This window comes from Carya illinoinensis, chromosome 3 (genome assembly GCF_018687715.1).
Source record: "Carya illinoinensis cultivar Pawnee chromosome 3, C.illinoinensisPawnee_v1, whole genome shotgun sequence".
In the NCBI taxonomy this organism is placed as follows: Eukaryota; Viridiplantae; Streptophyta; class Magnoliopsida; order Fagales; family Juglandaceae; genus Carya; species Carya illinoinensis.
In genome coordinates, this window is record NC_056754.1 from 7,636,901 (window position 1) to 7,657,322 (window position 20,422).

General features: G+C 40.8%; 2 protein-coding genes across 4 annotated transcripts in view; one reads left to right on the forward strand and one right to left on the reverse strand.

The window, feature by feature from the left end:
- The first annotated feature begins 405 nt into the window (after positions 1–405).
- Positions 406–4,746, forward strand: LOC122302992 (amino acid transporter AVT6A-like). Its single transcript, XM_043114507.1, has 6 exons — positions 406–1,017; positions 1,103–1,555; positions 1,762–1,914; positions 2,422–2,625; positions 3,281–3,746; positions 4,303–4,746. The coding sequence occupies exons 2-6, from the start codon at positions 1,129–1,131 to the stop codon at positions 4,439–4,441; spliced, it is 1,389 nt and encodes a 462-aa protein (XP_042970441.1). The 5' UTR covers positions 406–1,017; positions 1,103–1,128; the 3' UTR covers positions 4,442–4,746.
- A 756-nt stretch (positions 4,747–5,502) lies between these two features.
- LOC122302991 (cell morphogenesis protein PAG1) overlaps positions 5,503–20,422 on the reverse strand; it is a 30,247-nt gene continuing 15,327 nt past the window's right edge. For 2 of the 3 annotated variants that reach the window (XM_043114503.1, XM_043114505.1), the window contains 8 exons: positions 20,039–20,396; positions 19,827–19,940; positions 18,552–19,183; positions 18,232–18,431; positions 11,703–11,925; positions 10,590–10,709; positions 9,051–9,824; positions 5,503–8,782 (listed from right to left, as the gene is read on the reverse strand). In XM_043114503.1, coding sequence (XP_042970437.1) covers positions 5,711–8,782; positions 9,051–9,824; positions 10,590–10,709; positions 11,703–11,925; positions 18,232–18,431; positions 18,552–19,183; positions 19,827–19,940; positions 20,039–20,396 — 5,493 coding nt within the window. In that variant the 3' untranslated portion in view covers positions 5,503–5,710. The remainder of the gene's footprint in view (positions 8,783–9,050; positions 9,825–10,589; positions 10,710–11,702; positions 11,926–18,231; positions 18,432–18,551; positions 19,184–19,826; positions 19,941–20,038; positions 20,397–20,422) is intronic. The other variant, XM_043114506.1, reaches the window with a different exon arrangement.

Genomic DNA, 20,422 nt, shown 5'->3' on the forward strand with positions numbered 1-20,422 from the left:
AAAATAAATAATAAATAAATAGTAAAAGAGTAATAATCCTATCATTTTCCAAATAAATAAACATGTCCCGAACAGCAAACGTAGCCGTACTTCTGAATTTTTTTCTTTATCGAGTCGAGGCCGCCCCAAAAATAAGAACTTTCTCGCCTCGAATTCTCGATTCTTGTCGTAATAAGTAATAACTTTCGTCGGGCAATCACAGACAAACATAACTCTTTTGATGTTTACGTCAACGGACGCCATAGTAGAAACCCTAAAATTACTGCATCATTGCTTTTTTTTGTTTTTTTCCTATTTGACATTAACCAATTCTGTAATTTTCACCAAACCTTAAACGGTTCTTTGTCCTCGTCATCATAATTTGCATTCATGTTTCAGTCAATTCGTATATATAAATATCTGTACGTAAAATTATTCAACACGCCATTGTCATTTCGTGTAGTTTTCTCTCTTTTTATCTATAAATGGAAGCCTAGCATCAAATTTCTGACAGTTCATTAATACGCTTGGTCTACATTCCTATCTTTAAAAATTGAGTTGTCACTTTCCCCTTGCGGGTTTTGGAAAATTTGCCATCTCTCTCTCAAGATTGTACCAAAAAGCTCTCCGGCTTGATTAAATTTGGTGCTTATCGTCGAAGAAAGAGTTGGCTTTGTGGGATTTTGTCGTCTGCTGAATTGGGTTCGAGTCAACTTCGTTCTTCAATTTGAAAATGCGAAGTTTTTTATTGTAGATATTTGCTTTCAATACTGTATATTATTCAGTTACTTGAGTTCCTAGCTTAATTTCGATATTTCCGGTTCTGGGTGGTTTTCTTTATTTCTGCCCGGTTAATTTGGAACCAATCGGCAAAGGATCCGCCTTCTTTGGAACTTCGCAAAAAGTGGGTTTTCCGAATTAGCTTTTAGGGAATTGGGTTTGAAATTCCTCCTGCTTTGGTCCTAGAAAGAGCCCGCTTCAGAATAATTGTGCTGAATCAGAGTTGTTTGTATTGACGTTCTTCCATATTTTTAACAGGTTAGGAGTACTAAGTTTATAAATGTTTGAATTTATTTTAAAATTATAGAACTTGGAAGGTAATTTTCGGTTTTTATGTGCACAGTTGGGAAAAATTTCAGATACCAAAAGATGACGATTGGAAATATTTTACCTAAAAAGGAAAGGAAGTCACGAAAGGGCAAAGCAATTGTTGATGAGAAAGCCCCCTTGTTGCCTAAGATGCACGAGGAGGATGTTGGGTTTGATGAGTTCAATGGTGCTTCCTTTACAGGGGCAGTGTTTAACTTATCTACCACAATTATCGGCGCCGGGATCATGGCATTGCCTGCCACAATGAAAGTGCTGGGGCTTGGTCTTGGGATTGTCATGATAATATTTATGGCGTTTTTAACCGATGCTTCAATCGAGATGTTGCTTAGGTTTAGCCGGGCAGGGAAGTTGTCTTCATATGGAGGTCTTATGGGGGATGCCTTTGGAAAATATGGGAAAACTTTGCTGCAGATATGTGTTATAATAAACAACATCGGCGTACTTATAGTATATATGATTATAATCGGTATGACTTAATTTGATTACTTGTTATTTGAAATCTCTGTTGCAATCTTCGCTCTCTCTCTCTCTCTCTCTCTCTATTTTTTTTATATATATATCTGATCCAGGGAAGGTTTTGGTAGACTTAGTTACCGGCTTGTCTAGAGATATCATAGTATTCATGTGGAAGCTATAAATTTATTTGATGGATTTTGTATCCTTTACTTGAAGGCGATGTGCTTTCTGGAACATCTTCAAGTGGAGTTCACCATGCTGGTGTCCTGGAAGGATGGTTTGGAGACCACTGGTGGAATGGGCGTACCTTCATTCTCTTCATCACGACGATTTGTATATTGGCTCCATTGGCATGCTTTAAGCGAATTGGTTAGTGTTATCCGTTAATTAACAATGATTATGCTGTTAATCTGAATTACTCTTCGGAGTTCTGCATTTGCGACCTCAAGTTGAACTTTAGTCAGATCTAGCAATCTCTAATGTATTATTGCAACTGTTGTGCTTGAACTATACTAGTAGATTATGTTTTAGTAAGTAAATGATTCATTACTATGTGCACATTATACCACAGAAATAATATATAATTGCAACAAAATAGATAAATTGGTTTATTGCTTCCTGAACTGCAGTGTTGATTCTGGGTGATTTGATATATGTATAAGAAATTCAACTTTCTTTGGTAATTCTTTTCCTTTGAACTTTCACATCTTGTCTTGTGCACGTGAATCTCTATATTATTTTCCCTTTAACAACCTTTGTGTAGCAGAAGATGGTGGCAGTACGAGAACTTTGCAATATATTTTCCTTTTTTTTCTTTGGCCTTATTATGCCCAATGTGCTGTGGAGATCTTTTATGACTTCTTTTTTTGGTGGCAGATTCGTTGAGATACACATCTGCATTATCAGTTGCCCTGGCAGTTGTGTTTCTTGTTATTACTATTGGAATTTCAATCATGAAGTTGATAAGTGGAGGCATTATGATGCCTAGATTGCTACCTGATGTTACTGATCTGACGTCATTCTTCAAACTCTTCACCGTAGTCCCTGTTCTTGTCACTGCATATATCTGCCACTATAATGGTATGCTATCTGCTTACTCATTTAAATGCGTCTTATTTTCCTGAATCCTGGTGTTTCTCTTGGAATGGGATTAATGAGGTGTCTTAGGTTGATGAGATAAATAGACCCCTCAAAAAAATATCAACAAAGAAGGAATGAAAAAAAAAAAAAGAAAAAAAGAAAAGAAAAGTAAAACTCACTCAAACAAACTTCTTCCATGTTAGTACATTAGCATATTGATAAGAAATGAATGTGGGAAGAATTCTGATCCACATCTTGGGGATTAACAACTGAGTATTCTAGTTGTTTTGACCATTGAAGTCGAGAATCTACTCAGAACAATGGGTCTTAAATCTTAATTAGCACCCTTTTTACATGAGCTGATCACCATAATTGACTTACCTTAAAAGAAAGTTTGGTATAAATTTTGGGCCAATTGCATCATGAAGCCTTTCCATTGCCTGGCATTGTCACGTCACATACCACTCAGCAGTCAATTGAACCAACAGTAAATTGGGTTTACTTCAGGCATTGCTTCTGTGCAACTTGAGCCCAGGATTGGAATAAGCTCTAGATATGTTAAATAATGATTGATATGGGTTGTTTCATTTTTTTCAATTTTTCCTTATTTCAAATTGGAAGTCCATTATAACTTTCCTGGATACTTCATTTGCAGTTCACAGCATAGACAATGAACTTGAAGATTCTACACAGATAAAAGCAGTTGTGCAAACTTCACTTGCTCTATGCTCCTCTGTGTACATGATGACAAGCTTTTTTGGGTTCCTTCTTTTTGGTGATGCAACTTTAGATGATGTGCTTGCCAACTTTGACACCAACCTTGGCATTCCTTACGGGTCCCTGCTTAATGATGCTGTCCGTGTTAGCTATGCTGCCCACCTCATGCTTGTATTTCCCGTTGTCTTCTTTCCATTGCGGCTCAACTTGGATGGCCTCCTCTTTCCCTCATCAAGGCCATTGGTTCTCAACAATTGTAGGTTTGCATTGATCTCAATTGGGCTCATTGGTCTTATCTTCTTAGGTGCAAATTTCATACCCAGCATTTGGGATGCTTTCCAATTCACTGGAGCGACCGCTGCTGTCTGTCTCGGGTTCATTTTTCCTGCTGCCATTACTCTTAGGTGAGTTCTAACATATCACTGGACTTTCCAGAAAGCCAATGAGCTGTGGCTCTAATGGCACTTTCTCACCCCATAAGAACAGGGGTGGAAGCTTGGCTGCTATTGGATGTGTGTGATTTGGCTATAAAAATAATGGAATTTGTAGAAAAATCATGGTTTGTTCAAGGTGTTCATGGTTGATTAGTTTGGGTGATCTGAGTCTTATGGAATAACAATTCAAAAGAGGCCTTTTAAATACAAGATGTATATATACAGGATTGAGATTTCAGGTGAAGGAAACATTTAAACTTTTGATAAACTTGATGATGTACCACTGTGATGCTGCAGGTTCATTGACGGATAAATGCTCCTTACATTTAATTGATAATTAGAATACTATGGTTACCTCTATTATTGACACAAACAATGTTAGAGATGCATGAGGAGTTTGATTATTTGTAATTGGCAATTTATATATTTTTTTGAGCTGGACCTCTAAAATCAATTTTTTTTTTGGTTCTTTTCATTTTTATGGTCTTATGAGTTATACAAGTTGTTTTTCCCTTGGGTAATTCAGGGATCATCACAACATAGCAACTAAGAAGGACAAGATCTTGGCTATTTTTATGATAGTCCTTGCAGTCTTCTCCAACCTGGTGGCCATATATAGTGATGCCTATGCCTTGATAAAGAAGAGTCCATCTCCCCGTGAATGATCTCATATGTTACTCCCGATCTGAAGAAATACCCAAGCTGGTGGTATGGTCCTGCTTGCATAGAAGGAAACTTCGTGTTTATTCAGAGCCAATCAGAAATATCAGGAGTTGAACTATAGTAGTAGTAAAACAACCCACTGCTCACTGGACAAAGGTACTTGGATAAATAAGTGAATGGGGATATATATATATATGGATTTGAAATTTGGGTGCATTGTTGGCTTCTTGTGCTTGATATTGGATATTGTCTTGTGGATCAGAATTAAGTTGGCGAAATGCAAATTTGTATTTTAGATTTGTCATTAGTATATTTTTCTTTCCTTTCACTATTTTTTTTTTCCAACCCTATGAATGTGATGGGAGGTGTCACTTGCAAAAGAACCACCTAAATTGCAAAATTCCCCTCGAAAGTAGGCTTCTATATGATGATAGTCGATAGATCACGCCTAATTGTAAGTAGTAACAGAAGTTTCCATAGAGATGATGGATAATCTGGGATTCTGAATCAACTACTCTTGATTGGAATCTATCCATCGGATATCATCTCACTTTCATGATAATAACAGATGAGCCTGTTGATGGTTAGGTGTAGATTTTGGTTATGAGGTCACTCAAGACCACTTAATACAGGTTTTGAAGCTGCATTATTGTGGTCGCATGGCATTGAACCTCTGCCTTAGCCAATTAAGCCACTTTTTTCTGATCTACAGTGGGCGTGGAGACAATAACTTCGAACTTCCCGGGGGCCAATGGGGGATCCTAGCCAGTTTGCACATCATGGCTGTAGAAGACCCCATATCCTAGTCTTTTTAACAGAAGTAATCTCACTCGGTCAAGCAGTGTTAACAGTAGCAATGAACTATCACGACGTTAAAATCCGATTCCACAAGGCTTAGCAGGATCACGCGAATCCAGGTGACCCATTGCAACTCGATCGCTAAATCTCAACTCCAATTCATTCATTCATCCAAGGGGAATATTCCATTTATATATATATACATACATATATATACATATACATATACATATTCATGGAACTCAATCGCTAAATCTCAACTCGATAGCAAAAGAAGAGATTGCAATTAACAAAATTAGACAAGGGGTACAAGAGAGTGACTGCTGTGAAGGATCTACAAGTACTGGAACTAAAAATGTTACAAGCCCAACTACCAAAAAACCACTATCTTATGAAGACTATATACAATTTATCACCCTAAAAGTCTCCCGTGCTCCATCCAAAATACAATGCAAGAAACAGGCCTAACCACATTATGGGTTCCCAATAGTTGTTACAAATGGCACCAGCTTTCTATAGTCCCTTCTCCTCCCTAGAGCACAGCTGTCAAGCACCCGACCAAGAATCAGACGCGTGTTTTGCAAAGCCACCTCTCTAGGTGATGTTCCTGATTCAGTTGAGCTCCCTTGTGCAGGTGGTGTCAGACCTGGCCCAAAACCTGAACCCATACCATACTGTAGGGGTCCACTACGAGCCTTGAACGAGCTCTGTGGAGCAAGCATCTTCTCATCAGGCCCACCAAGTCCATTCTCAAATGACCCGGACTCTTGTGGGTGGGAACCTGTCAATGAACTACAACTCTGCAAAAGGGCTTCCAACACACTTAGCGCCTCCCAACACAAAGTGCTCTCCACCAACTGGGAAACAATTGCATACATGTGTGGACTTTGTGCAGCATCCATGGGAGTGAGCTGAAGCAGGGCCTTAAGCATGAGCAGTATCACTCGCTGATACTCAACTGGCCCCTTCTCCAGTAGCCGCAATAGGTGACCAAAAGCCAAAGCTGAGTGCTTTGGGAACCACTCATTGCATAACAATGGTGAGACACAAGCAAGGAGGTTATCAACACTTCTGATCTCACCACGAGAGTAGGCCATAAACACGGTAGCTAATTCATCCAATGATTTTGCTTGACACCAAATGGAGATGTTTGCTGCGACAGAGCAGGCCTTTTTGTACTGTTGCTGAAGTGGTGAAGCAGGCCGCACAATTGGATCCTTGCTAAGCTGCAAGCAGAGCCAAGGAAGCAAACCTGTAATGTGCATCAAGAGTCTTGTTTCTGCATCCCCAAATATAGAATCACAAGAGTGCACTGTTATACGTGAGAGAACCTCAATAGAGACACCATGACTGACAGTAGACATGAGTCCCTTAAGCACAAGAGGCTGCACCCCTTCAAATGCTGGCAGATTCCCACTGGATGGTGGCAGCTCATATCCACTCCTAGATTCTATTCTCTGGAAGTCGCCTATTTCAACATTGGTATCAAGCTCATCTCTAGGCATGCTTGATAAAAGTACATTTTCTGTTGTTCGGTCCCTGAATGATAAACGGTCAATCACGCGTGAGAAGAGCTCAAGCACCTGGCAGTAGACATGAACAAAATCAGTGTGCATCATAGCCACACACCCCCAAAAGAGCTGGGGGTAAAGTATAACCTTTTCTGGCTCCATATTTTCCACCATCACTTGCAATGTCAACAGAATTTCCATAATGAATCCCAAAACTGGAGGAACTGGATTTCCTAGGCATCTATGAAGACAACGGAGGAGTAATACACATGTATCACTTGTGACGTTAGGTCGCAAAGCACGATAAATCTGGTGTGAGCGACAGGCTAGGTGCCTTGATGTGCACTCCATAGCCCATTTGAGTGCCTCAGCACCCCAGGTCTCGCGGAGGTCTCCTTGGAAGAAGATAGCATCCACCATGCTCTGAACTAATGCTGACAGAAGTGCCGCGCTGGGAAGCTCATTTTTCACTACCGTTGGATCCTCATTCTCCCACATCATGCTTCCTCGCTTTGATTGCACATACTTGATAAGGCTCACAACCTGCTGCTTGTTCTCTCCATCACTGTTTTCTACCTCATACAGCTCCAAATGCCGGCCTGCTAGCGAGTATAACAGATTAACGAGCAAATGCTGGCAGTGTTCCAGCACAATGTCTTCTGAACTATCCATTGATACAAATGTGACATGAAACAGTAGAGGCAAGTGTTCACGGAAATCTTCATCATTCTCATATGCAATTTCTGCAAGTAGAATCAATGCTATATCTGCACGAGTCAATGAATGCTGCTGATGACCCTGCAAGGCTGACTGAAGTTCTTTAGCACTAACACCATGCATAGCCATCCCAGAATGCAACCCATCTTCACCAGAGTTTGGTGTATCAATGAGGTAGTCTCCACTGTCCCTAGAGACATGGCGGCTCCGCAAACTTCCAGTTGAACTTCTAACCCCCATCAAAGGCCCTGACATGTTTACCAAAGATGGAAGGAGCTGTCCTGAGCGGCCTGCATTCACTGGAACAATGTTCATCTCAGGAGGCATGGGACTTAAAGGTCCTGAGACACTTCGTCCAGTCACACCTGCTGTTCGCCAACTCAGGCTCCCGCTAGCATTCCTAAGTGGACCGTCCAGGGAACCCCGGACAAGTAATGGTGACATGTGTGGCTGGCTATCTACAACTGATGCAATTTGGGCAACTGCAGGCCCCTGGGAGAATTCCAACACAAAATTCCCATTTGCATCACTTTTATTTGTACTTGGCCCTATTAGTTCAATGCTATCTTCTAGCATGCGCTGAGCCAGTTGGAATACCAGGTGATCAATTGTGCGCTGAGGACATATCCGTGCTAAATATAGACTTACACGCTTCGCAACAGAGAAATATGTAGCAAATGCACCACTTATTTCGGCAGATGCATTTGAATCACAATCTTCAATCCCTTTTGTGATCAAGAAATCTAAAACAGGACTAATATTCCTAGGTTTGCTAGCAATCGTGCTCCATAACTTCTCAATTTCATCCGGGAACTGGTCTCCATGTCTCCAAGTCACATAGTAAAGGCTTTTTAATAATCTTTCGCTCCAACCTGAGTCCTTAAGTTTCAAGAAATTCAGGTTCTCAATCCATGGAGCCATGCATGTCAAGACTTGATGTTGTGCGATTATATCAACAGCATCAAGTTGCCTCTGCATGATCTCCTCACAGAGAAGCTGGCTCAACTCAGGGTGATCTTTGGCAAGTTTACATGAGAGCTTGTATTGGAATTGTTGGTAAGAATCAGGAAGGTTACCAACGACAGCAGCTCGATAGCTCCCTGAACCCTCAATACCATCCTCAGCCCACTCACGAACAGAAAGCGTCTCAAGCATTTGAAGGGCATCATCACGAATTTGTCTTGATGGGTCCACCACTTTATAGAGGATCAGGCTCAGAAGTCTTTGGATCTCACATTTTGGTATCTCTTGGCGCATGTAGACCTCAGCCAACACACTGAAGTAACCATCAGCTATAGCAGGATCAGAGTAGTAGCACTGAACACAAATATAAAGATAATTAGTTCCTCGTGCAGAAAAGAGTAAGCTTCTCGTGTAGTTAGGTAATATCCATGTTCACAATCATGGTTATTCACGTTATTCATCAGAATGTAATATGTGTACTAGTTGGGGCATAACAATTGAAGAGCATTACTGTTACCTTTTTTTTGTTTGATAGGTAAAAGTAAATTTTATTAATGAAAAAGGCATAGCCTGAGTACACTAGAGGTATACAAAGATCATGCCAGAAGAGCAATACTGTTACCTGATCAATACAAGCAGGAAACAGGTCCAGATTCGTAAGTAAAAGATTCTTTAGAGCCGATTTTGCCAATGAAACACGATGATGACCACCCCTAAGCCTTTCACGACCAGCAGCTCCACGGCCACCTTCTCCTGCATACTTGGAATAAGATGGAGTCCTAGGATCAGATGGTGAGTAACCAAATGGAGCCCTAGGTGCAGGCTCAATGAACAAGCTATTGATCCAAGTTATTACACGCCCACTCATTTTCCTTGCATTGTCATCAAAGCAAGGCCCATATAAAAGAGAAGCCATAGCATTCATTGATGCCCACTGAATGGCCTCGACCTGCTCACTCAATTCTTTATCAAATGCTATCTTGTCTACAGAGTCTTTTGACCGAGCATGTTGAGAAGACTTGTAACGTTCTACTTCACGTCGATAATCACTAGAACCATCTTGAGTCCATGCGCTGCCTGTCTCATCACACCATGAGAGAAGAAGGTCAAAAAGTCGTTTTCTAGTTCTTAGATCAAATTTCTCTGATTTTGCCTCAACAAATTCAGGGGCCAGTGATCTTAGAACAGAAGCAAGTGCGTAGCGGAGAGGTTGCAATTCTTGAAAGCTTTCAGCAGGTGCTGTTAAGATATGTTTGGTTGTCTCCTCAATAAACTTCACATAATGGAGACGGAAAACTGTCTTGCGAGCCAGCATGCCAGGCCAGATATTCTCAGCCACAGTACGGTATATATTTGCAATGTGGATACGAAGTTCTTCACGGCGAGCCTTTTGACTCTGCATCAAAAGGAGTGAAAATTTTGCAAGTCATCTAACTGAAATTCAAAATTTGGGAAATGAAATACTTAGTAATTAATATTGCATAAAAAAAGGATATTCTAACTGTAACGAAATTTCATTAAAGGATCAGGTCAAGACAATCGTTGCCCACCATTACACTATGCCACAATAATTTTTGGAAAATGAACTGGAAAGGAACAATGAATAATGCGCTGTTTGACATCTTTTACACCTTTGGTTGGACGGGTGCTCTCTGAAGAACACCAAAAGCTCGCACAGGAAAAGGTGGGATAGGAGCAAAGAGGACTAATCAAAAGGAAAACTACTTTACATTTACCAAAGGAATCCCAATGTTTGAAAACTGATAAACCGGTGTGAGCAATAAAAGAGCTTGATAGAATCAAGCAAGTGACAGGCATTCTGATTCTGTTTATGTGATCATGAGATTATTGATCTAATTTTATTTTTATCAATTTAGACTCGAGCAGAATTTTGTTAACCTCTTTAGGATGGTCGATAGACTCAAAAGTTGTAATTCCCATTTTAATTATGGTCACACTCCTTGGGGTTGGCAGCAGGAATTGACTTAAAGATACATCAATTTAGATGGTACTGCAAATTATTCTAATCTTCTCAGAAAACTTCTCCGGTACAGTATTAGCTAATTCACTCAGACTCCTCTCGTTAGAAGCTACAAATGACATGAAATTAGGACACTTTAAGCATTATTCTTTCATTTTAAGCATTATTAATAAACCATACCTTCCACTTTGGTTTTGCCTCAGTCTCCGATGCAATCTCATCCATAAAAGAAGCAAGCTCGCCAAACATAGTTTCGCATGCTTCAAGATGTGAATGGCCAAGAGCCATGCTGGCTGCATTCTGAATTGGGAAGGAAATAAGTTGTTTAACCGTGAGGATCAAATCTACATTCACTGAAAATAAATAAATAATGAATTGCATATTTTCTTTTCTTTTCAATCAATAAGCACACACAGCACCAAGTTTATAACATTCTGGCGTTAGAGCAATTAGCACCAACTATACAAACAGATATGAATTGGGCGAGATAATTTCAGGCTTAAATCACATCCACATCCTATGGTATCAATATACTGGATGTGCAATACGTATGAGGGCGGTGCTACTCCCACCGCAGGGAGCTCCCACTGGGCGTTAGCTGTTTTGTGTAATTTTATTTTTTGCTTTTTTTATATATATTTTTTTAACACTTTTAAATATTTAAAAAAAAATTCATAATATTATTAAAAAAAACTTACTTAATCATTAAGTAAAAATAATAAAATAAAATAAAATAAAAAAAGTCCCAGTGGTAACTCCCATCAGGAACCACCAGCAGGAAGAGTAGCATTTTCCATGAGGAAAGTCCATTGATTAGGCAGATGTACAAATTTGCTTAATGATAAAGAGTGTGTGATTGTTCACATAAATATTAGATTAGACAAAATAAAGAAATGGTTGCCCACAGCAACACAATATGAAGTAGAAAGAGATGGGTCACCAGCCAGTACCAGGCACACCACACAACACAAGTCTACCATTTATATTTCATAAGATATTTCACAAAATTAGAAGAACAGGATAAAAAAGACTTGTTTATTGACACTAAACAGTTATTATCATCTGTAATGAGTATAACACATCTGTGATTGAATTAAACCACACAGCCATTAAATTAAACCGCACAGCCTTTCTTTAAAAAGGGACCAGTTTCCTAAAGATTGGATCTGGTTGATCCCCGAGCATCAGACACGAACATCAACAGACTACTTCCTGACCAAAACGTTCAACTTGGCAGTTTGGAATATCTGGATAAATAATACCCTACTAGAGATACATATCTTAGATACTTACTACATGTGCTTCAGATCCAGCTTTTATGGAAGGAAAAATAAAATGGTAAAGATCTTTGGTTGCTGCTATGCTACCAGCTTCTCTGCTCATCGGTGGACATGAACATACAAACATTGCATACATCAGCCACTGATCCAGTTTGTTGTCTGCATCTTGTGATGGATGAGCTTTCCCACCCAACTCAACAGGTGTGATATGAGCAAGACGTTGCATAACCTCCAATCTGCCAAAAACAAATTGTAATGTGCTAGAGTTTGGATTGTGAAATTGATTTATTTATCAGTGAACAAAATTTTATTGATGAAATTGATAGGCATAACCCAAGTACATGGGATATATACAAGAGCAACTCCTATGCATTAGTGACCAGTGATAATTTGTAAAATTGATTAAACAAGGATCTCTATCAGAAACAAGAAAGCTCGTGATTGCTCATAATTTTTATGGGTACTCATGATTCCACATTAATCATGATTTTGTTTTTGATAGGTAAAAAGAAGTTTTATTGATCTACATAAATAGGCAAAGCCCAAGTACACAGGGAGTATACAAGAAAAAACCTAATTACAAAACTACGTGCTACGGATAGTAGCATACAAATCATTAAGACCTGTTCCATTCCATGCAATAGAAGAGGCCCAAAGCAACAAAATATGAAAGAAAAAATCCCTAAAACTGTCCGGGGAGCGTTCCCTATTCTTAAAACAGCGGCCATTTCTTTCGTTCCATGTGCACCACATTAAGCATAAAGGTACCATCTTCCATACAGCAGCGATCTGGCAATTGTCCCTAATCCTTTACCAACAAGACAATAGATCTATCACCCTCTTAGGCATGACCCATGCAATACCAAGACTTGAGAAGATTGCATCCCACAATGCCTTAACTACTTTGCAATGAAGAAGAAGGTGATCCGCTAATTCACCGTTACGTTTGCACATGTAGCACCAATCCATTATGTATATTTCACGCTTTCTTAACTTGTTGATTGTTAAGATTTTACCATGGGAGGCCACCCAACAGAAGAAAGCAGCTTTGAGGGGAACATTGCTCCTCCAAATGCTCTTCCAAGAGAAGGCATTGAAGGAGTGGGTCGACAAGACTTTGTAATATGAACGAACTAAAAATTTCTTGTTCCCTGTGCAAGTCCAAAGTAATCTATCCTCCATTCCTGCCCTTGACTTCAACGCATATAGCACTTTGTAGAAATCAGTGATGTCTCCTATCTCCCAATCCTGTATAGCTCTAGTGAATCTCACAGACCAAGTAATGGAATCAGAATTATTGCGCATATTATCAGCCACATAAAAGCCTTGATCTAACGCAATCCTATAAAGAGAGGGGAAAGCGTTTTTCAAGATCACATCCCCGCACCAACAATCATGCCAAAATTTTATCAGCGTGCCCCTTCCCACCTCAAACCTATAGTTGCTGAGAAAGTCATCCTAGCCCTTCCTGATATATTTTCAAACTCCCATGCCATAAGCCCCTCTGACTTCATTTGAGCACCAACCTCCCTGTACACTCCCATATTTGATCTCTAAAATATTTTTCCAGAGTGCGTCTCCCTCAAGATGAAAAAGCCATAACCATTTCCCGAGAAATGCCTTGTTGAAGGTTCTCAAATTTCTTAAGCCCAACCGCCACAAGATAACAGGGTGCATACTTTATCCCATTTGATCAAATGGAATTTCTTTGTATTCTCTAGCCCCCCACCCCCCAGGAAATTATGAAAAATCTTTTCCAATCTATTCGAAACCCCTGCAGGCACTAAAAATAATGAAAGGAACGTTGGGAGATTGGATAACGTACTCTTAATAAGTGTGATTCTCCCGCCCTTAGACAAGTAGATTCTTTTCCATCCCGCTAATTTGCCTTCAATTTTCTCCACAATCCCTTCCCACATTACCTTAGAATTATGAGGGGCTCCCAAAGGGAGTCCAAGGTACTTCATTGGCAAGGATGTAACCTTGCATTCCAAGATGGCAGCCACCTCCCCTAAGTTGTTGAACGAGCCAACGGGGACTACTTCCGATTTAGATAAGTTCACCTTAAGGCCAGATACAGCTTCAAAGCTAAGGAGTGCTCTGAGGGAGCGAATCTGATCCAGATCCAGGTCACAAAAAACCAACGTATCATCGGTGAATAGAAGATGGGAAACCGTCAAGCTTCCATGAGTAGAACCACCTACCAAATAACTCGAGATGAAACCCGTAGCCACTGCCCTATCCAACATTTTGCTTAGCACGTCCATGACAAGAATAAATAAAAGTGGGGATAATGGATCCCCTTGTCTCCATCCCTAAGAGTTGTTGAAGAAGCCTTTGGGAGTGCCATTGATCAAAACAGAGAATCTGACAGTTATAATACAATGCTTGATCCATTGACACCATCTTGCCCCAAAGCCATACCTACTAAGAATATACAACAAAAAGCCCCAGTTCACATGGTCAAATGCATTTTCCATATCTAGTTTACACAAGATACTTGGAATGTCGGGTCTAACTCTGCTCTCCAGACATTAGTTGGCAATGAGGACCGAGTATAGTATTTGTCTTCCTCTCACAAAGGCATTTTGTGACTTCAAGATGATCTTTCCCATGACCACGCTCAACCGCTTCGCTAAGACTTTAGAGATAATCTTGTAAACCCCACTTATCAAACTTATAGCTCGAAAATCATTCCCTTCCACCGACTTTGCCCTCTTGGGAATAAGAGCAATGAAAGAGACATTAAGGCTCTTCTCAAATTTCATAAAAGAGTGAAATTCCAAAAAAAAACCTTCATTATGTCCTCTTTAACAATGTCCCAACAGGCGTGAAAAAAGCCATTGGAAAGTCATTTGGTCCTGAAGCTTTATCTTTGTTCATACATTTTACCACACCAAGCACTCCTTCAAAATGCCTCTCCAACCAGGCTGCGTTTGTGTGGTCGATGGAATCAAAAGCTAGACTGTCCATCTTGGGCCTCCAAAAGTACTACTCTATCAAAAGCTTATCATAGAAATGGACAATATGATTCTTAATATCATCTCTACTCGATATAACCCTGCCCTCCTCTTGGAAGACCTCTATGGCGGCGTTCCTTCTATGGGAGTTTGCGACCCTATGAAAAAACTTTATGCTCCTATCCCATTCCTTCAACCAAAGGGCCCGTGATTGTTGCCTCCACGAGATTTCCTCCATAAGGGTGATTTTTTCCAGCTCAGCAACCACAATCAGTCTTCTTGTCCTATCCTCAATTGATAATGCCATTTCCGCTTCTCTCATCAAGTTGCTGCAACTTCATAAAGAGTTTGTCCTGCTGGTCATTGATGTTCCCAAAGACTTCCAAATTCCATTTTCTGAAATTATTCTTCAATGCTTTAAGCTTCCCTGCTAGAACAAAACTAGGAGTGCCTGTGAGTTGATAAGAGGCCCACCACGAGTGGACTTTTTCAACAAACCCATCCACCTCTAACCACATGCTCTTGAACTTAAAGTATCTCCGTCCCTCCTAAAGACCTCCACAATCTAGTAATAGGGAAAAATGATCCTAGCAAAGCCGAGGGAGCCGCTTCTAACACAAAGTGGGAAAGTGGGTCTCTCAGGAAAGACCAGGCCCTTCCGTTTGACCAAGTGAAGTCTCTCCCTGCCAAAGGAAGATTCACCAAGTCTAAGTCAAAGAGAAGAAGTTAGCCATAGCTGAGCCCATACTAGAAACCCTTGACCACTCACTTGGAAACCGAGTGATATTGAAATCACCCCCGATACACCACAGAATATTGCACCAACTACATAAGCCAGCTATCTCATCCCAAAGAAGTTTTCTGCTACTATTATCATTTGGCCCGTAAACTCCTGCAAAACCCCAAACAAAGTCATCATCCACATTCAAGAAAGAACATGCTAACAAAAATTCCCCGACGCAATCCTCCACGAAGTTAACTGTCTCTTGTCCCACATTAAAAGAATACCCCTTGAAGCACCCTTAGAAGCGAGGGTGGTCCATCTTGCATAAGAGCAATTCCACAAACTTCTGATGATGTGCTATCAATAAATTTTAGTTTTGTCTCCTGCAAACAGATGACATCCGCTTTCCAATTCCGTAATAAGTTCTTCACTTCAAGGCGCTTGTTCGGGTCACTCAAACCACAAACGTTCCATGAAAGAATCTTGGGCTTCATGGATCGCCAAGATTCACCCTATCCTTGTGACATCCCCTGCACATGCTACCCTCCCGTGCATCATAATTTATGGAGCAAGTAAGTCTCTGAAGCTCCCTATCCTTCTTCAACGTTGATCTAGCAAGTAATGGTTGGCCTGATTTTATTGCAATGAGGAGAGCTTGCAACTGATCCTCATAACCCTCACAGGACATCCCTATACAATGACTCATATCCTTAACCTTCTGGAAGATCTAATCTACTTGCGGATCAGTCGAAGGGGCTGTTGGTGGCAACGAACACAGAGGACTGGGCGTATCCCCGGGTTCATGCAATTCAGTTACAAGTGTCTGCCCCAAGTGCCTTGCATACTAACTGTAGATCTGATCCATAAGATGTCCCTTCATCAGATGAACCCCCATCCAAAGAGGATTTGTCAACCTCTTCCAACTCAGTACCCAAGACCCTAGAGAGTGACTCAGAGAAACCCAACATAAATTGAGAAGCATTAGGAGCATCTCCCGCGGTTGGACCCGGTGAAAACAGTGTCTCCACACCGCTAGACCTGCCATCAACAACAGGGAGTAGTTCCAAAATAGGAGCCGAGTGGTCGCTGGTGACCATCGACCCTTTCTGTGGTAGTAGTGAGGAATCGGTGGCCTGAGAACCATTGGTGACATCCATTCCAGGGGCCTTTTCGGGGCAACAAAGCTCAAGTGAGGCCTTTGGGTGTTGCCCACCCAAATCCGAAGCAACCTCGCGTTCGTCGGCAGTTTGTGCCAACAAGATGGCCAGAGAAACCACCTGCAGGTTAAACCTTGGGTCGGAGCTAATTGAGATATCAACCTGTCCATCCACACAAAGCTGCTTGGGTGCCCGTGACCTTTCCCATGGGCTCGCATCGCTTCAGGGTGGGCTCAAAGCTTGTGATTGATGCATAGGATCAGTGGATGGACACGGGCTCAAAGCCCGTGAATGAGTATTAGCCAAAGGCTAACTTTTAGGGCTAATGGGGTCGTGAGAGGGCTCAAAGCCACGTCCAGACTCCCACTAGTCTCTGCCCCATTCAACAACAGTAGTTAGGTATTAAGGGAAGTGGATCGTGGGCTTTAAGCCAGTGAACGAGTTAGCAAAAGTGGCTGGGATTGTGGACCCAAGCCCGCCCCATCCTTTGACCAGTAAGCCATGGTCCCTTTTCTTCCCATTTTAGGAATGGCATCTTTAGGAACCCGTAGAGCTAAAGTTGTGGGTATCGTAGTCTCCTTGCCCAGTCCCATCACCATGCTCAGTCCCAGATCAACCTTTTGCATCAATAAGGAAACTTCTTCTAGTACAAGAGAAAGTTGTGCTTTGACAGCCCAAAACACACCCTCTACTTCCCCCAACTTTTTACCATTGTCAGAAGACGCCCCCATGTCCACTGGGTAAGGACCAGTATCTTCCTCCTTCGTTTCCATGGCAAAACTGCACTCCGCCTTAGAACCAACCACCATGGTGTATGATTTCGAGACATGGACAGGCTTGCCATCCCGTTGCATCACCGTGTGCTCAGCAGCTTTTTTGAGACTATAAGCGAAACCCTCCCAGCCACTGCCCTTTATGCCTTTGGGAATGATCAAAGAACCTCTTCTCCTACCATTGTTAAACTCCTCCAAAAGGAGATAACAGCCTCGAGAGTTCCTGAGAAGCTGCAGAGTAAGAATCCCATCACCCACCCTCTGTTTTTTGAAGAAGTCTTCGCGCCACCTAGTTTTGATGGCTTCCCCCACCATTTTTACCACCCATGAAACCACCGAACCATTTGTGAGAAAAAACAAAGTCATTCATCTGTTTCTCTCGGTGATGCAAAAACTATTGGCACCCATTTTCGAGAAGATGAAAATTTTTGATTCCACCGTAAAACGTCTAAGTTCTTCCATCTTAAACTAATCGGGAAAAAGAAAAAGATAGAAAGAAAGAGAGATGATAGAGAGGAGGAGGAATAGAAAGAGAGAGGAAATCAGCTCCAGCGAGGAGCGCTGAAGTGGGGGTTGTGTGCATGCATGCAGGCACTACAGGTTTTTGTACGGAGAGAAAAACTCATGATTAAAGGCAGCAAGAAACTAAAAGCAACATAACCAGGGCAGGTTTCATGCTTCATGGGCAAATTATTAAGAATTTTCCTCAAAAGCACGTCTAATTGTTTGTAAACTGTTAGTTTTCAAGTCACAGAGACCTAGCACTCAAAACAAATTTGTGTTCTTGGATGTCAGACTAAACATAAAGATCTAGGATTTATTGTGTACATCAACAGTGACCTTTGCTGGGGATAAGACAAGGGCTAAGTAACAAATCAACATTGCGCAGAAACAAGCATGGACAAGAAAATGAAAACAATTTACTTACTTTGCATCTTGAACAGAACTTGGGCAAAGCTCAGCAGCATATTTGACAAGCTCACTTAGACACCGAGCCCACCTGTTTTTATCAGGGTTGTTGTCAAATATTATAGATTGAAGTGTTACATCAGGAGGTACTGCTTCAGATTCTCGTCTCATATCGAAAGGACGGCCAGAATCCCAAAAGCAGCTCTGAACAATGTCATCCTGTAACATCCAAAGATCAATTTGAATATGATCAGTAAATTTAGATTCAGGCTGCACCTCACAGGGAAATAATTAAGATTGCGACAGTTATAGATGGGGAAAGTAGAAAGTATATCCCACCCCATGCTCTTCTAGGACATCAATAATAAATATTGGTTCAGCTTCATATCTCAAACTATGATCTGTTTGCGCACGTAGTGATAGATCTCGAATGTCGTTCCTTAAAGCACGAACACAGCGCAGTAGTTCCAGTGCTGTGTGCCTAATCTGGCTATCTAAAGAACTAAGGAAGATTAGACCAACTGCATCGATCTCTGAAGCGCGAAACTCAATTGGTTCTCCTGATTGGTGGAAAGAAGACTTCTTGACTTCCTGATTTCCATGCTTGACATGGTTTGCATTTTGAGCATCATATTCCGGTCTATCATCAATTAGACAGGCCCTCCAGAATCGCATGAGCTCCAACAGACGTCCCAATGATGTTTGAATGAGGAGAGGGAATTCATCGGGAAGCCGGAGGATGAAGTTGGCCATCCCTCTCATTACTGCAAAGCGACGGTGGGGAAGGTATCTTACAATCCGATTTAATACCTGTACTGCTTCTTCACGAACACCTGGATCAATACTTATGCCATGTTGAGGGATTATTTCAGTGATTTTATCGCTTCGGCCAACTTCTTCAATCAAATATGGTATGCACTTCAGCACTGACCGAAAAAGATGTCCCTGGGACTTTTCCTTGGTTACAGCATCTGGAAAAGTATACAATTTATTTGGCATGTGTCACAGATGCAGCAAAGACATAAAGGCAAGGAATTTAAGCATATAGGACTACACAACAAATAGATAACCAAGAATTAATACATTTGAGTAATTAAGAAGTGGCTTATATATTGCTTACATTATGTCTTTGCTTCAAAAAGTAAGCTTTTGTAAAACATATCAAGTCCATCGCAGTTCCATTGGGGTTCATAGGTTCAAATGGTTTACAACCCTCATATGAATTGAGGCTTTGCTCACTGACAACGTATTAAAATTCATTCATTCATGAGCTATACTGCAGTAAAAAAATAATGACTCTTGTATACCCCGTGTACTTGGGCTATGCCTATTCTTATTAATATAATCTGTTACTTTTCAAAAAAAAAATAATGACTTTTATTTCTTATTTTGTTAAGTAATTGAGGATTTTATTGATGAGAGAAATAGGTGTAGCCCACGTACAAGGGACATATACAAGAGAGACGCCTAATGACTTTACCAAGGCAACCAAACAAAGAATAAACCACCATATAATATAAATTGGCATTTACTCATCCTTTTGCACATGTAAAAGACACTAAAGCATCTCATTCTAATCCTGGTTCTGTATTAAATACTGTAAGAAGAAATTACCGATTGTGGTCCTCGAAGAAGTTAGAAGAGCTTGGCTATATGTTCTATTACAAGATCTTAAGATTGACTCAATTGCAGTCTTTACTTTTGGAGTGTAGTGGCCAATATCCTGACCTGTTCAAAAGAAGTCCGATGAAGTTTAATAATAACTTGGGAAAACAAAAGACAACTATATACCACTAATCAAGAACATTTGGCCATTTGTCAGTTACCTTTGAATATTTCCAAACCAACATGCTGGCTTGAAGGTGACATAACAATGGCAAGCAAAGCACGGAGACCAATGACCTTTGCTTCACTGGGACTATCTTGTTTCAGCAATTCTAGTATCATATGCGTCATGGCAAAATCGAGGTTATGTTCCGCTATAGTCACACAGAATTCAACAAGTTTATCGTGTTGGCCATCCTGAGTAAGCATTCCTTTTCTGAGAAGGGTCAAAAGTTGAGAGGTTACACTGTCTAAATAGTCCCATATACGATTTGGGGCCTGGTTGGCTGCATGAACGCTCAAGTAAAACCTCAACACTCGATGTAGACAGTCCAGGGCCATAAAGCGATGGTTCTTGTCCTGGATGATTAATTCAGATCTTGTCA